The following is a 17,351-nucleotide window of genomic DNA, read 5'->3' as shown; positions in this document are numbered from 1 at the left end:
GTATATCTGAGGATGTATTTATCTCCCCACATCTATTTTCCAATGTGGAGACCTTGTGAGCTGTCATAGCTGCTCCCCCCTCTCCTCCTCCTGAAGGTAAAATAAGTGTGTCACTAAGCTCGGGGAGGTGAATAATGAAAGATATTACCCATCATGAGGATTTCAACGTGGCGTTCAATTAGCCTTCCTCTCGCACAAACTGATCGCTTGTCATCCTCAGGATGAATGGACAAAATTAATCCACTGACGTCTCCCTCCCCAAAACCCGGGTTTAGGTGAAGGTCTGTGAAAGATGTTGGTTCATCTCTCAGTTTCGTTTGGTGGTGATCAACCATCCACCTCTTAATGCTCCATTGTCTTGTTTCAATTTACTTTCTCTTTTGATCCTGTAGTGCAAAAATATTTCACTTTTTGTTTTAGGATTCAGGTAAAATCTTAAAATGTATTCAATTCAATTTTATTTATACAGCGCCAAATCACAACAGCAGTCGCCTCCAGGCGCTTTATATTGTACAGTAGATCGTACAATAATAGATACAGAGAAAAACCCAACAATCATATGACCCCAATGAGCAAGGACTTTGGCGACAGTGGGAAGGAAAAACTCCCCTTTAACAAGAAGAAACCTCCAGCAGAACCAGGCTCAGGGAGGGGCGGGGCCATCTGCTGCGACCGGATGGGGTGAGAGAAGGAAGACAGGATGAAAGACATGCTGTGGAAGAGAGACAGAGGTTAATAACAGATATGATTCAATGCAGAGAGGTCTATTAACACAAAATGTAGATGAAAGCAACATTTTTTCCCCACTGATTTTTAATTCTTTTCTTCTATTATGCAACCAAAACACATCAGAATACATTTTTGATGTCAGGCTGTGAAAATTAGGGGTGGGTTTTGATTATCGATTTATCCATTAAAATTGATTCTAGCTTGGATAACGTGATATCAATTCTTTAAAATCCTGAATCGATCTTTTAATATAAATTTATTTTGCCCGAAACGCCAGAATTTCAGGTTGAACCTCAAACAATTTACAACAACCACCAAACAGCTAAAACAGTAAATGAGAGCAGGTATTCTGCACAAAGACGTAAACACACAGCGCGGACCCGCCGACTAGGGCTGGGTATCGTCACTGATTCTAGAATCGATTCTATTCCGATTCACAAGGTCCTGAATCGATTCGATTCAATTCGATTCGATTCAATTCGATTTGAATCTGGGAAATTTTCCCTCAGACAGTCAGAAATATTATAATTATAATTTGTATCTATAAAAAGGAAGCTGAGCACGCAAGACTTTATCAAAGGTGTAAACGTCACAGCAGATGCCTTTGTGTCAAAGTAGCTGAAGATAAAACACAGAAAAACATGAAGGTGATTTTCCTGGCCTGGGATTTTATAAAAATATTCTGCAGTACATCAAAAACGAAAGAAAACCATTAATCAATTTATGAACATTACCTCTGAAGCTACAGAAGCTTATCTTGGACTTCAGGAAGGGCAGAGCAGACCCGGCCCCACTTTACATTCACGGGAGCTGTGTGGAGAGGGTACACTCCATGAGGTTTCTGGGCGTGCAGATATCTGATGACCTCTCCTGGACTGCAAATACTACAGCGGTGGTTAAAAAGGCCCAGCAGCGTCTCCACTTTCTGAGAGTGCTCAGGAGGAACAACCTGGAGGAGAGGCTGCTGGTGACATTTTACAGAGCCACCATAGAGAGCATCCTAACGTACGGCATAACAACATGGTATGCAGGGTGCTCAGCTGCAGACAGGAAAGTACTGCAGAGGGTCATCAACACAGCCCAGAAGACCACTGGCTGCTCTCTGCCCAGCCTGGAGGTCACTGCAAACTCTCGGTACCTCAGCAGAGCTGGCAATATCATCAAGGACCACTCTCACCCCAGCAACCAACTGTTTGAACTATTACCGTCAGGCCGACGGTACAGGTCACATAAAACCAGGACAAACAGATTCAGGGATAGCTTCTTTCCCAGAGCTATCACCGTAGTAAATAAGCACAAAAACAATTGAACCTATTCCATACCGTCACTGTCATTATATTAATGCTGCTATCCTGTATATATTGTACATACTATTGTTTGAGTACTTACGATTGTTTTTTTGTACTTTTTATATTTTACATTTATATTTATTATTGAAACTTGCACCAAGGGAGTGGCACTCCAATTTCGTTGTACTCTGTACAATGACAATAAAGGCTATTCTATTCTATTCTATTCTATTCTATTCTACAGCGGTTTTATTAGAGACACGGCTAAGCGTTTTGCATTTTGCATAATTTTAAAAAGTTTACATTTGTTCAGTATTGAACGGCAGAAATTAGGTTTTCTTTTCGGAAGTCAATCAATCAAAGCTTTATTCGTCACATGCAGGTTGCCCTGCAGTGAAATGGGCCTTACACATATAGCACAGACATTACATGGGGATACAGGGAAGTGAGCAAAAGGAAAAATACATTTATATAAAAAAGAATTTTTATGAATCGATATCACGTTATCCAAGCCAAAATCACTTTTAATCGATGAATCGATTATTAAAACCCACCCCTACCACCGACGGATCAGAATCAGTGAGATGTCGCCTTTCTCACCCGATGGCACGGACACGGTCGGGGCTGAAAGCCGACAGCTCGCTGATTTTGTGTTTACGCCCTTTTTGCGCTGATTCTGAAGCTGTAGGTTTTATCTCTCTCCAAACAATATTGACCGAACCAGCAGCAAAAGAAGATCCAAACTACGCTTCACAAACACATCGTCATGGACTCCCTCTGACTTTTGCTGTTTTGCTTCCACCACAATAAAATCACACTTCTCTCTCTCTCTCTCTCTCTCTCTCTCTCTCTCAGTGTACTTCAAGAACAGTTTCCTGTCTAAAAATCTTTTTTCTGCATTATTCACTTGCTTGTCACGCACAAGTCTACCGTTGTTTACAGTGATGTCGGCTGCTGTTTTTTTTCCTTTTACTTACTTCCGAACAGAGAGCCTCATATCTGCTGTTCAAAAGGCTACTGAGCAAATTAAAACTTTAAATTATGCAAAATTGCAAAACGCTTGGCCGTGTCTCTAATCCAACCTCTGTGACTTTGCTCTGCTTCACTTCAGCAGCATAATGTTCATATGTTGATCCATGGTTTTCTTTCGTTTTTGATCTACTGCAGAATATTTTTAGAAATCCCAGGCCAGGAAAATCACCTTCATGTTTTTCTGTGTTTTATCCTCAGTTACTTTGACACAAAGGCATCTGCTGTGATGCTTACACCCTTGATAAAGTCTCGCAAGTGTCAGCTTTCTTTTTGTAGATATAAAAACATGGAAATGTACTGATGCATGATCTGAATTATAATATTCTGACTGTCTGAGGCAAAATTCCCCCAATTCTAATCGAATCGGAATCGAATCGATGCTAGAAATCAGTGACGATACCCAGCCCTAGTGGAAAATATCCGTAAAATTAATTATACAGAACAGCTAGAGGATTATTTCAGGTAGTAGTGATCTAACTTTAAGCCAGAAAGGATAAAAACAGACTGAAGGGCAGAAAACAATTTTGACCCTTTAAAAGCTAAAACTGGGGCTTTGTAGGGAATTTCTGTCCGTTTAAATGGACAGAAATTCAAAAGCGGGATTAGATCCTTCTGTTCCTGCTCTTTTACACTTTAAAATTAAATATTGCTCTGCAATATATGTATTTTGTATCATGTATCTTTTTTTTTAATCACATTTGCTTTCACAGTCTGTACAGATGTAATTGCCATATTAAACCATATTTTTCAGGGGTATTTTGAACGATCATATCCGCTGTGGAAGTTATTATTGCTTTCCTTTTTTGTTAGCAGGGATACTCATAAAGCTATGGACAAAAAACCTTTTAACAAAGGTTTACTTGGCCCCACAGGCGTGATAAATTTTAGGAGTTGATCTGGATCTAGCATTTTTGGAGAGATTCTAGATAGAGTTTTCACCTTTATCATGTTATCTTTAGCAACAACATATCAGGTCTCAGATGGTTAAAGAGGCGTTGGCCCAAAGGGTCTCTGTCGAATCCTTGATCCAGGTGAAGGGCATGACTTTTCAAGCCAGTGAAATAAGAAACAGCTGAGCAGTTTATGTGCTTAATAAATTGTTTTCCTTCCATTTAATGTACAGAAAACTTTTTATTTCAGAGTGAAAAATTCAACTGAATCAAATATAAAGACCATTAAAGAAAACCTTATTTAAGCTTCCAGACATTCACATTTTGGACTCAAACGCTCAGAAAATCTCCAACAAGTGTAGACAAAATAGATCCAGCGCATAGTATCCTTTATTTTTTAAACAGAGCTCTAATAAAGAACTGAAGGAAAGGACGCTGACCTTTGCAACAAGCTTGATGTTCTGAAGAAACAATAACTAAACAGCTGAGCTTTTTGAGCATACAGCTACTTATAAAAACTAACATCTGTATGAAAATAGCTGCATGCACCAACTCCAAATTCCACCAACTGCCTTCTTAAGGCTTAAAGTGTCTAATAATTCAGAGGTTTAGTCAGTGCTATCTTTTTTTCTTGGTTGGTTACTGTCACAGGTTCTTTATTCCTCTTTTCTTTCCTTCAGCATCTTAATATATTTTCTTAACAATCTTAAAGTATTCTTTGCTTCAAATGATTATCGCCAGTGTTTACTTGTCAAGGTGAGTTTACATGAGTGACTCTAATTTCAATCACCCGTCCCTTGACAATAAAAATCCCTCTTGAGTGTTGAGACTGTAGATTTATCTGTTAAATGATCCATCTGATGGATTATAATTGAAAAGCCCGCACCACAGTTATCTGACCTGAAGTCTTATTGGATGATGGTCGTCATGTAAACACACGTCCTCTCTGGCTGGCTGGCTCTGCCGGGAAACATGTTGGCGCTCGCTCACTAACAGGCAGTAATGGATGATCAGCTGGCCTGACAGCTGCACGGCTGCCGGCAGCTTTCACTTCAGAGCAGCAGGAAGCTCGTCAAGTCGTGTTTAGCGCACCGTGGGGAAGCCCTGTTGTTACACACACGCATACACACTGCTCTGTTTCACTTCCTCGTGACATGAGCTGAAATTAGTGGAATCACTGCTGTCGAATGTCTGTGGGGAGTTCACTGTCTGTAATACCAGCAGGACATTTGAACATCTATTCTGATATGACCTAAATTATATATCACTGTATTTTTGGGGGGTTTTAGGGTGATATAATTATACAATTTAAAGGAATGTTCCACTCAAGACATGCTTCTATCTGTCTCTATTATGTGTTTTTGGGCTCTAAATATGATTTTAAATGAAACATAATCCTGACAAATGTAGGTTAATTCTCATTGTTAGCAGTAACAGCTTTGAAGTATCACTTGATGTCTGAGCTGAAGACAGACTGTTAATAAGACATCGACATAGCTTAGCTTAATGTCCATTGTCATTTTGGTATCTTGTAGCCAAAAAGATGCAAAAGTAGAATGTCAAGATGTCATAAACATATTTATTTCTGCTGTAAAGTTGGTCATCTTAGAGTCTGAAGCTGACTCACTCAAATGGACGTTAGAGGAACTGTAGCTAATTTGGCTTGCTGTGTTGTTGTCACACAAAAAGGCTTGTGTTGTTAATGGCACTAACAGAAGGTTAGAAGGTTAGCTCAAGGTTTGGTGCAGGAAACTGTAGAATCTACCTACCCCTTTGCAGGTTTCCTGAAGTTGGCTGATCAAATTAAACTTATCACTTATCAACTTGTTCACTTCTGGCCCCAAAATCCAATAAGGCTGTGGACAAAACACCAGCCTTGAGAATTTAGATTGGATCTTCTGAAAACAATGGGTTATATCCTTTTTTTAAACAGTCTCTAAATGTAAAACGGTGTCCTACCCAACCTTACTCTGTGTTTCACTGTCTGTAATAGAGGTGTATTATTTTATTAATACAAAACTAAAGGCCTTTCTGGGGTATTTCTAGTTTATTCAATCTTTTATTTTCTACTTTGCCTCTGGTGTCATCCTTACAAGATGAATTTCAGTCTCATATATTACTCTTGAAAATGTATTTTAGACCTTCCAGGGTAAAAATTGGTCTCCTTTCTTTCATAGCTCGCCATCTTGTCCTTTCCTCCCCTGCTTCTGTCACTCTGAGACGTTTCTTCATGGCATTATGTCACCGCCAATTACACTGAATGCACCATCACTGGCGGCGAGGGTCACCCCGGGCCTACCGCGCTATCCCACCACTACTGACCGCCTTAATGAAAGCTGAGCGGCCGGGGCGCCGGCGAGCAGGCTTCTGTCCATCAGCCTGGCCTGTCCGTCTCACTCCCCACTTCCTCATCTTCCTCTAACTCCCCCTCTTCCTCCCTTCACGGCTGGACTCTATTAATACCCTCTGTCGGAGTGTTAATGTTGTAGAGGTCCAGTGAAGTGACACGCGTGGCAGCGCGGCTGTAATTGCTAATCAGCGGACAGTTTTATCCCCCCTCCTCCCTCCTCCCCCTCTTCCCTCTGCCTCCTCTTTTTTTTCTGCTTCTTTCTCCTATTTTGATCCCGCTCTCTCGCCTTCTCTTTGACCTTCCTGCTCTCTCTCTCTCCTAATGAAGTGTGGGCGGTGAGCGGGCGATCGCTTGGCCTAAACGGTCAGTCAGCCGCAGCTGATGTGCGTAGGAGAGAGAGCGAACAAAAAGATAGTCAGACAATTAAATGAGCGCTGATTTCCTTCCATCTATTCACATCCAGCTCCTCTCATCTCTGATCTTTTAAATGTTGTTTCTCTCGTTTCGCTCATTAGCTTCACTCAGCCGATTCTGGACGTCATTTAGCTCCAGCCGCACAAAGATCGAGGAATCGAGAGGCTTTAAAATGCACAATTAGGACTCAAAAGTGGACAATAATTTCCATATATTTTTTGTCCACTTTTGAATGGAGTTGTGTTTTTTTTACTCTCTTTTTGGTTCTGTATGTGAAATCACAGAGACATTTGAGGCTAAAGTGTGCTTATAGTTTTGTTTGTTTGATATTGCCAAAGACTGGATCACAGTCGGATCTTAAGCATACACACGAATCCCCCCCAGCACGAAAAAGCTAGGTTTTCCTAAATGAGTCCCTAAATATTTCCATTCATTTCCAGCAAGACTTCACTGTCAGTAACTTTCTATTGGGATGTCTTCCTGCTCACTTTGAAATCAAAGATTCTTTTTTCATTAACTGAAGAAAACTACCATGTAAAGAGTCAAATCTCCTGTGATCAAACCAGTAATTTCTGTATCATCACCAAATTTAACATTGAAACCATCAAATAAGTTGGTAATCTGTTCATTTCTCAAAATGGTTGTACTGTTCACCTTCAGCTGTTCCAACCTTTCCATTAACACATTCATTACCTTCAATAATATCTCTACAAAGCTATTATAAATTTTTAATGTCAAGAAATGAAGAAAAGAAGCGACGTCGTCAAAGTATTTTATTAACAGATTTAGTCAGGTTACAAAAATGACACCAGAGCTCACTGCATGACCATTTTGGCCTCACTTTGGGTGACAACAGCGAGCATACACTGCCTGTTTGGATTGTGGCATCTGCCCTGTATGTACTCCCACTTGACCATAATGGTGCGCCACAGCTGTTCTACTTTTGCTCTGTCGGTGTGCTTGGGCGCTTGATGGCCACTTTAACCAGAGCTGGTCGAGCTCACCGACGCTGCAGAGCTGCCGTTCAAGACAGCGACGATGGAGTACATCTACATACCGAGGAACTTATCGGAGAGGCTGCGGATTATCATAGTGGAGTTCAGAAATTTCTTTTGCAGATGATGATGCTGTTTATGTTCAAAGTGTACAGCTGCATTGAAAGGCGTGTGCTGACAGTGTGTTTATCTGTGTGTTTTCTGCAGGGCATGCTGCTGAAGAGGAGCGGTAAATCCCTCAACAAGGAGTGGAAGAAGAAGTACGTGACGCTGTGTGACAACGGTCTGCTCACCTATCACCCGAGCCTACACGTAAGACACATACACAATTGCACAAACACATACAGCCACTGTGAATGCTTATTAGACTGCAGCGCTCTGCCAGCCTGCACTGACCTCCATCTATCTGCTGCTCTTCATCTCTCCCCTGCGAGTGTGTGTGTGTGTGTGTGTGTGTGTGTGTGTGTGTGTGTGTGTGTTGATGGCTTGTGTATTAATTAGGACTCGTCATCTGTTTGCCCACGTCGGCGCTGATGATGTGAATATCATCTGTAATGTCTCTGCTAATTGCCCCAGCTCTCTGCCCTGTTGGCACAATATCCTGCCCCCGACGCTGCTTTATTATCTCACACACACACACACACACACACACACACACACACACACACACACACACACACACACACTTTTTTGTGTCTTTCACTCTGTCTGCTGCTCGTTTTCTCTCTGTCCTCTTGCTCAGTCTGAAGTCAGATTAGATGTATTGCCTCTGATAGGTTTTTGCCACATTTTTGTTGTGTAATTAACGTTTTTTTGTCTTTTTTTTTGTTTTCAAAGAATTTTGGCCACGAGTGCATATCAATTTGTTTTATTTTGACTTCTTTTTCTTTTATGTTAAAATGTAGACATACAGTTGTTTTGTGCAAAAAGATGCTTTACAAAATCACAAATTTGATCATAAAAATGAACACAAAAAGCATTTCAGTGTGTAATAGTGTTAATACGGTTACTTTGTTTTCTTTCTTACTTGTTGTGAAAATGTATTCATAATTTTCTTTAATTACATCGTATTTTCCATGTGGGCATTCTTCAGTTCAAGATTGCGTTTTAAAGTGGTTTAATTAATCTGTTCATCAGTCGAAAACTGGAAGAATTTTCTGAAACTGTTTTAAATAACAAAGAAAGGAAGCCAATTTCACATATTTAGAAGCTAAAAATCGCAAATTCTAAACTAAACATAAATGAAATTTATTGATTATTTTTTTAAAAATACTGTTTACAGTGGTCCCTCGTTTATTGCGGGAGTTACGTTCTAAAAATAGCCCGCGCAAGGTGAAATCCGCGAAGTAGCCAAGTTTATTTTACAATTATTATACATGTGTTAAGGCTACAAAACTCCTCACTACACACTTTATACACTTTTCTCAGTCAGGCACGAATATTTTCACACTTTTCTCTCTTATTTAAACACTCAAAGTTCAAACCTTCGTAGAATAATAAGTTCAGTATTATAGAATGAAACCACCCACGGTTGCTTTTGATGGTGCAAAACGTTTTGTCAACATGATTGTGTTTGTTGGGGGAAAACTTACAAACATACAGTACAGCACTTCAGAGTCACACTACTAGTGATCGAAGAAATTTGACCAGCTGGACGCATTCTGTACTGTACAGGAGACACGGCATGAGATTGATTGACAATGGTCTACAGCCAATCAGGACACAATGTGCTGTAAAAAAAAAAAAAGGGAAAGGAAAAAAATGCAAAATTGCACAAAAAAAATCCACGAAACAGCGATGCTGCGAAAGGTGAACCGCGTTATAGCGAGGGACCACTGTATCTCTTATGAAGCGGCGATATTTTTGCTTTGAATCAATAAAGGAATACATGTATGAACTGCACTGGAGGTGACAGGATAAGGTTGGGGTGGATGGAGCGGTTGGAAAACAGTTGATTGACCACTTGATAGTGCTGGGGTCACTACAAGAGATGGGAGTGAAAAATACTGTGGAAAAAATGAGTAAAGGACTCTATAGACATCTGATTTAGAAACATTGTAATTTAGGAGTATGCTCGCTTTCTTTTCATTCTTGTTGGTCTCTGCTCAGTAATTATGTGTTTTGGATGGTTTTTTGGACTTATTTGAACTGGTTTTAGCCTTCATTTCACTGATTCAGGGTTGCTTGGACATCATGTTTGATCTCTTCAGGATTCAGATTGTTTTGTTTGACAACGGATGGCTTGTTTTGTGCAAAGCTGATCAGAAAAGCATGAAAGGTCCCCTCCATGTTGCCTGGATTTTCTTGTTTTAACCCACCGACAGACAAAAAAGTATCTTAGAACCTGAAAATATTTGTTTTAGGTTGAAAAATGACCTAAATGAACAATGATTAGCGCATTTTAGAAGTTGCAGATTATTGTTATGCTGTTCTTGACTAATTGACTATTGGTTTTATCTGCAGAAACATTAAATCACAAATGATTTGCTCAGACATATCCACACTTCACCAAACTGCACACGTCCATCAGCCATTAGAGCAGCTGATGCAGTAAATTAGTGTTAAAACTCATCACTTAACACATCAACACACACAAACCCCCTCCAGCACCAAAAGCCAGGTTTTCCTGAATGCTTTGCATCTGCAGCTCCGGCGTCAATTAACGTGTTTGCGGAGGCTAATCGAATGAAACTCAATCAGCACCACTAATTGCCCGACTATGTGCAAAGAAATCACATTAATGCCGCTAATTAAGTGGATGGCAATAGATGCCACCTAATTGCCAAGAAAAGTCTAAAGAGGAGAAGATCAGGCCAACAAAAGGCGAGAGTAATTAATCGCCTCTTGTCACGATGTGACTCTGAGCAGTGAGAGTTGTTAAGAGCACTTAAGAGCAGAAATTTTTTAGAAACTCTTGTGCAAGAAAGAATGATTAGAAGTCAGTTTTTCTTTTCTTTTTTTGTGTTCATAAGCCTGAAACTAAGGCAAAGAGCTAACCAACGCTGAGTGAACACAAGATAGAAACCAAGATGGTCTTAAAACATTCATTTTTAAACATCCCAAATCCAAATGTTCAAAACGAAATCCAGCAGTAAAAGTAATAATTGATTAGAATTAGAATAGAAAGTTCTAACTTCAGTGAATCTTAAATGCAAGTTCAGTTTTTAGTCTTTAGATAATAACTTGAAGACACTACAGTTTTCTGTCCATTGAGATAATTTTGCATTAAAAGCAATGTACATTTACAGTTTGCATATCAACAGATATAATTTATAACACAAACCATAAAAACCTGTTATGTAATGTGTTTAAGTTCGTTTAGGCTTTAGGTTTGAACATGGATTATAGATCTCTTCAGGTTTTTTGACACTGGTTTCTGACCTGGTTTTGGGCTTGTTCAGGTACGTCCTAGGCTTAGTTTTAAACTTATTTAAGGTGGTTTTGTTTTTGACTTTGTACTTGGTATTGCACCGATTTTTATACATGGGTTTCAACGTGGACGTGTTTAGGCTAGCCTTTGCACTTCTTTCTGACCTGGTTTTGGACATGTTTAGATTTTGTTTGGGACCTAGTTTTAGACCTGTTCAGCCTACTTTTTAGACTTGGTTTGTGACCTGATTTTGGACATGTTTAGTCTGGGTTTTGGGCTTGGTTTGTGACTTTGTTTGGGACATGTTTAGTCTGGGTTGTGCATTTGGTTCTGACCTGGTTTTGGACCTGTTCGGGCTAGTTATGGAGCAACTTTGTACTTGTCTTTGTAACTGTTATTAAATTAGGTTTTGTACCTGTCATCTCTGCACCTTCATCACTTTCTCCACATTTTCAGTCTGATCGCAGAGCTTCTTCTTCTTCTCCTTTATCTGCTGTCGTCTGTTTACCCATCGATCGTGTTGTGAAGTAGTTCGCTCTTTATGGATTCATGTTTCCTTTGGCGTCAGCAGTATCCAGCTCTCAGTTCATGTTGCATTTTTCACACTGATGCTGCCGTTAATGCGTCCATTTATACTGACTGCACGCAAACACACACACACTCTTAAATACACTTTCTTTCTTCCGCGTTCATAAGCTGACAACATGTTCTCGTCCTCTCTCACACACACACACACTCGTCACCACCTGCTGTCGGTTTGTTTGGTCGATACACACATCCGTCCTGGACGCCGCTGCGTGGTGTGGACGATCGGGCCGATGATGAAAGCTCTCAGATGCAAATGGAGACTCAATTACCTCGGTCAATCTGTCGGAGGGGTGTGTATGTGAGTGTGTGCGCATTTGTGTGGGTGTGGAGGGTTTACCCAGCGGGCCCCTGGCTCGAGGGCTCTCCAGTGGCTTGTTAAGACACCGTCGAGAGCACTTGGCTTTGAATTGGCCTTTTGTCAGCCGAGCTGCCAGAGGGAGGCGGGAAACACTGAAAGAGTGTGCGTGTGTTATAAATGTGTGCATTATTATCCAAGTCTGTGCAATAACAGCAAACCGAGGATGCTTTCTGAAATAATGCCACGAACAGTTTGCATTTAACAGTAATTACTTCAACTGTATAGAGCAGCGCAGCTCTAATGAAAGCTGTAGTGTGTCAGAGATGAACACAACATTGACAAAAATGGGGAAAAAAAAGAAACTTTATTAGTTGGTGTCAAGCTTTGGTTGAGTTTAGGTGAGGAATCCAAGTGGAAAGTGAAAGAGGGTTTGGTATTTGCCAGAATACACTGGAACAGGTTATCGTCTTATGGCTTATTACAATTTTTCGACATTCATAAATAGTGAAAAGGAGGCGATGCAGGAAGTTGTGGCTCAGTTTTTCTTTTTTTCAGATAAATCAAAATAACTTCATGTTGCTTAGATCAGGTATCTGCTCTGAGGTTGGATTTCAGTCGTTACGTTGGACTGATTTTGGGTTATGTTTTTGGACACTATTTAGACAAACTCCCACTTGGTTTTGTACTTGGCTTTGGGTACGTCTTTGGAGTGTTTTTAGGTTCGGTGTTTCCCTTTGGTTTTATCTTAGTTTTAAATAGTTTGTTTTGGCTTTTATTGCTTTGCTTTTGTCTGGTTTTGACCTTGATTGGTTTGGACATATTTTAAACTGGTTTTATAAAGTTTGCTTTGAACCATTTTTGTGGCTGTTTTGACCTACATTTAGACTCATTTATTAGCTTGGATTGGGAATCGCTTTGGGTTGATCTAGACTTGTTTTGTCCTGTTTTATAGTTGGGGCTTGGTTTTATACACATTTTTAAATTTGTAGAGGTTCACTGGCTGGATGTTCTCGACTCATTGTCCTGCTATGGAACATCTGGATCCATTAGATAGTTCTTTGTAATGGTTAAGAATGTGAAATAATTATTTTTTCTTCAGATAGAAAAAAATATATACTTGTAATAGCCTTCTTCTCCAAACCAACACTTATTTCCCTTCTCTATGTCTTAAAAATATATATATCAGACTCTCTTTTTAATCCACAAGCTTTGTTTCTCATCACCACCTTGATCCTGAAGAGGAGGCCGACCTCCCAAGGTGCCGTGCTTCTCTTGGGTCACCACTGATTCTCTGCCACCGTCAGAGAGGTGGGGGTGGATTTAACAAGCGCCTCTCGTTCGTCATTAAACACCACTTCTTGTCTGATCCATCCGGTCTGGACCGGAGGGGGGCTCCTCGCTAGGGGGGCTGCCGAGGCCCCTGACAGTGGTCGCTCTTGTTTCAGGCACATTGGCGAACGGGCAGAGCCAATCAGAGTCCGAGTGTTGGGCCACTTCAGTGCCGCTTTAAGGGATTAGTGTTGCTTTGTTTTCATTGTATGTTTGACGGATTTGGGAGGTTTATTATCCCAAATAATCCCACTCGTGTTGATGAGATCGCTTACACGCACACTTCATTTTACTTGCTTTGTGTTTTGTGCTCTAAGTGTTGTCCCATGTGTTTGTTTGCTGTCAGTGGGCCTGCTTGGTCAATGATTGCATGTAATTACATTTTTAAAATGCTTTCTCTGGTTTAAACGGTTGTAAAATGTCTGAATACTCGTACGAATAAAAATGGGTTTGAGATTCATGTAGGTTTAAAGATTACGGGACTTCAACACAAAGTTTGAATGCTGCCTTCTGTTTGTCAGGACTACATGCAGAACGTCCACGGGAAGGAAATCGACCTGCTCAGGACCACGGTGAAGGTCCCGGGGAAGAGGCCACCGCGCGCCGTATCCACCTGCGCCGCCATGCCGAGCCCCAAAACCAACGGCCTGACGAAGGACATGAGCAGCCTGCAGCTCGGACAGACTTCAGGTGAGGCCTGCAAACTGACACCTGAGAGCGTCTGTATCAGTCCTTCAAACCTTTCAGCCATAGGTATAAGGGAGATCTTTGTCACACCCCTCCTCCTCTGTGATTGGACGGCAATGATTTACCTGAAATTCAACTTTTTTTTTTTTACTGCTGAACACCCGTTTACAATAATCAGAATTCATCATCTAGAAGTGCATGCTCTAACGTATCTAATTTTTCAAAACAAAAGCCATAATTACTTATAAGGAATTTACCAGGATGCATTTAAATCTAAATAAAAGTTTTCTATTTAGTTTATTGCAACTTACGTTTTCAAAAATATTCACTCCTGCTATCAAACATCCAATCAGGAAGTCCATTTGTTATAGTTTAAAGTAACGAGTCTTTATGTCAATTTTCATGTGGATATCCAGGTTTAATGGTTAATTTGTGAAATTATTATTAATCACTGTAATTAAGTAAGATACCTGTTTAAACTCCATGTTCATGCTTTTAGATGTCTCATTTTATTTTAAACATCCAAATCTTCTATTTCTTGTAAAATGATACCATAACAACAATAGGTTTTCACATTTCTCCTACTGTTATTGGGAGAATGATTAAAACTGAGATTTCTATTGAGACAAACTAACATAAAGAAAAAGAAATTTGCATTTATTTTCTAAAAGTGTCTTTGAAAGGCTTAAATGTAACTGTCAGCATTCACACGTAGAAACCAACAACGTGTTTGGAGGTAAAAGCGTTGTGTTAAATAACGGAAAAACTGAATCAGCGTTATTGAAATGATGTAATAAAAATGAGCTGAAATATGAAAACATAAAGGAGTGAACATGAAGTCTCGCCTCCACTCAGCAGCGATTAGCCCGTCATCAACACACTTGTTTCCTAATTGTGCTTCTAATCGCCACTCTCGCTCTGACATCATAAACACGAGCGTTGTTTTGTTCGTTCTGCGTCAATAAAGATTGATTGAAAGGAGGAGGGGAAAAATCTGCAGTTCAGCCTCGAAGCAAACGTGTCTTATCACCTGAAGGAAGACGTCGTAAAACAAAAGGTAGAGCGTAATCCTGCATGTCACACACACACACACACACATAAAAGCAGCGCTTATGAGGCTTAAATCTCTCTCTCACACACAAACACACACACACATGCGCGCGTGCAGGAGGCCCGAGCTAATAGCATGAATATTCAGTGAGCTGTACTCCATGTACTAATTATTGTCATGAATATTAATGCCATCAGAGTCCTGGCTCCATTCAGCCAGCACCAAGAAATGAGCTGTAATGAGAGAATGAGGAGGAGGAGGGTGGGGGTGACTCACCCTGCTGCTGGACCACACAGCCTCTCACCGACTCGAGGGTTTGATTTAAGCAGCCGGCTCGTGAGAGGCTGCCTTTTATGGCTCCCTCGTGTTTCTGTGTGAAGTAAATGAGAGTGTGCGTGCACGCCAAGGAAGGAAGAGCAGGTCTGCAGATGATCTGTGCCACGCTCGGGACGTTTGAAGCTTAAATAGCAGCACGGGCTTTAAATGTGATTCTCTGGTCATAAGAAACATGCTCAAGTGTCAGTTTTCTTCAGTCAGCTGGTTAAAATGATCAGAATGCCGAGCTAACTGTACATGGAGCCCGTAGTTACTGCTCCCAGCCTGTAGAGGGGAGCGTGACAAATTCAATCCAAAAACTCACCTTCCTCCAGTGATGGAGTCCACAAACCAAAGGACAGCTATGTCCATCTTTGTATATTCAGTGTATGGTGCTATCGTCAGGCTTCCTGTCATTGTCCAATCAGAGGAAAGAGAGCTGTTAGGAAGGAGGTTTCTTAAAGAGAAGCTAACGCAGCTTTTCTCACAGAAGTTATGAGTGATAAGTGAACACTGCAGGTATCTGAATCTTCCTTATATGCCGCATTGACGTCTCCACTTTGTGTTTCAGGCTCGGTGACTAGCAGCTCGTCGGTGTCGCAGATGGCGAGCGGCGTCAGCTTGGTGTCCTTCAACAGCCGCGGCACGGAGGGGATGCACCAGCGCTCGTACTCCGTCTCCAGCGCCGATCAGTGGACCGAGGCCACCGTCATCGCCAACTCTGGAGTCAGCACAGGTCAGTGACCGGCACGCTCACGCAGAGTCATGTGATCCTGAGTTAAACCGCAGGTCACACGAGAAGCTACACAGATGGGACTGAAGGCCCCAGCGTGGAGCTACGCGAGGGGGACTATCATTTGTCTCCCATTGATCCAGCTGCCAGACCTCTAATACTGCCTTAACTGTTTGTCAAGCTAATGGACTGTCTGTGTGTGTATGTTGGTGTGTGTGTCTGTGTGTGTGTATAGGTGTGTAGGACTTAAAGCGCCAGTATTAACCAAACACACACACAGAGCAGGAAGCTGAGACTGACAGCTGTCAGGCTGTGTATGAGCCTGATGTTAAGCTTGAGTGGCAGCTCCTTCTTTGGGGCCTCCAGCCTTCCTCAAATAACGTTTAAAGCTGTGAAACGCTCTCAATGGGCTCCCAGGGGCAACACAAACACACAGTTTCTATAGGTGTAAGGGCACTCCTTTAAGGTCCCTGTGGATCCTTAAAAGGTACTTTATGCAAGAGTAAGATATTAATTAACCTTAAAAATGGTGATGAAGTCATGAATTCTTTTGTCAGAGATCTGAGAAATGTTACAGATCTTACAGCAATATCTGAAATCTAAAAAAATAATTGGGACAAACGAGTAGTCAAGACTTACATGTGTTAACTCATCACTCAGTTCTCAAGCAGTGTCGAGGCCAAAATGATAGGAAATAATTATAGAGAAGAAAAAAATGAGAAAAACAAAGATATTACATATTAAATAAGCTAATGAAAAGATAAGTAGTAATATAACATCTTAAAAATACAGACAGGAAATTAAAAACAGAAGTAAATAAACTGAGCATGTTAAATAAATAGGAGGAAATACTGCAGATTCAATCATTTCCGAAATACTCCTGTTTATATTTTATTAGGTGGGGTCTGCCCTCCATAGATCAACTGTCAGAGTTAATAATAACTACAAAACTGCTTAAAACATTTGTATTAAACAGTGCAAAGATGCAAAAATAAATAAAATTCTGCAATAAATAAATACTAAAATTAAGATTAAACTCATGAAAAAAATTCAGTTTCTGCTTCTTCTTTGAGGTTTATTAGGCTCACAGGTGCTTTGCCGCCACCTTCTGGAGCATAAAACAAAGAAAAGTTTGTAGTCTTTGGACCAGCTGCTTCTTCTTCTGTGGTGGTTTGTGTGGTCTGAGCAGCTGGTGTTTAAACTGTTGATGAGAGAAAATACACCACAGAAAAACAATCAGAGTTTGGACTGAGAGAGAGTGCAGCAGGATGAGGTGGTTGT

General features: G+C 40.7%; 1 protein-coding gene across 9 annotated transcripts in view; it reads left to right on the top strand.

Annotated features, from left to right (window-relative positions):
• The window catches only part of agap1 (ArfGAP with GTPase domain, ankyrin repeat and PH domain 1), a 179,805-nt gene that overhangs the window by 120,573 nt on the left and 41,881 nt on the right, over positions 1–17,351 (top strand). For all 9 annotated transcript variants that reach the window (XM_026158520.1, XM_026158521.1, XM_026158522.1 and 6 more), the window contains 3 exons: positions 7,907–8,011; positions 13,806–13,974; positions 15,909–16,073. In XM_026158520.1, coding sequence (XP_026014305.1) covers positions 7,907–8,011; positions 13,806–13,974; positions 15,909–16,073 — 439 coding nt within the window. The remainder of the gene's footprint in view (positions 1–7,906; positions 8,012–13,805; positions 13,975–15,908; positions 16,074–17,351) is intronic.

This window comes from Astatotilapia calliptera, chromosome 23, assembly GCF_900246225.1.
Source record: "Astatotilapia calliptera chromosome 23, fAstCal1.2, whole genome shotgun sequence".
In the NCBI taxonomy this organism is placed as follows: domain Eukaryota; kingdom Metazoa; phylum Chordata; class Actinopteri; order Cichliformes; family Cichlidae; genus Astatotilapia; species Astatotilapia calliptera.
The sequence above is the reverse complement of the archived record's forward strand: the minus strand, read 5'-3'. Positions and strand labels throughout refer to the sequence as shown.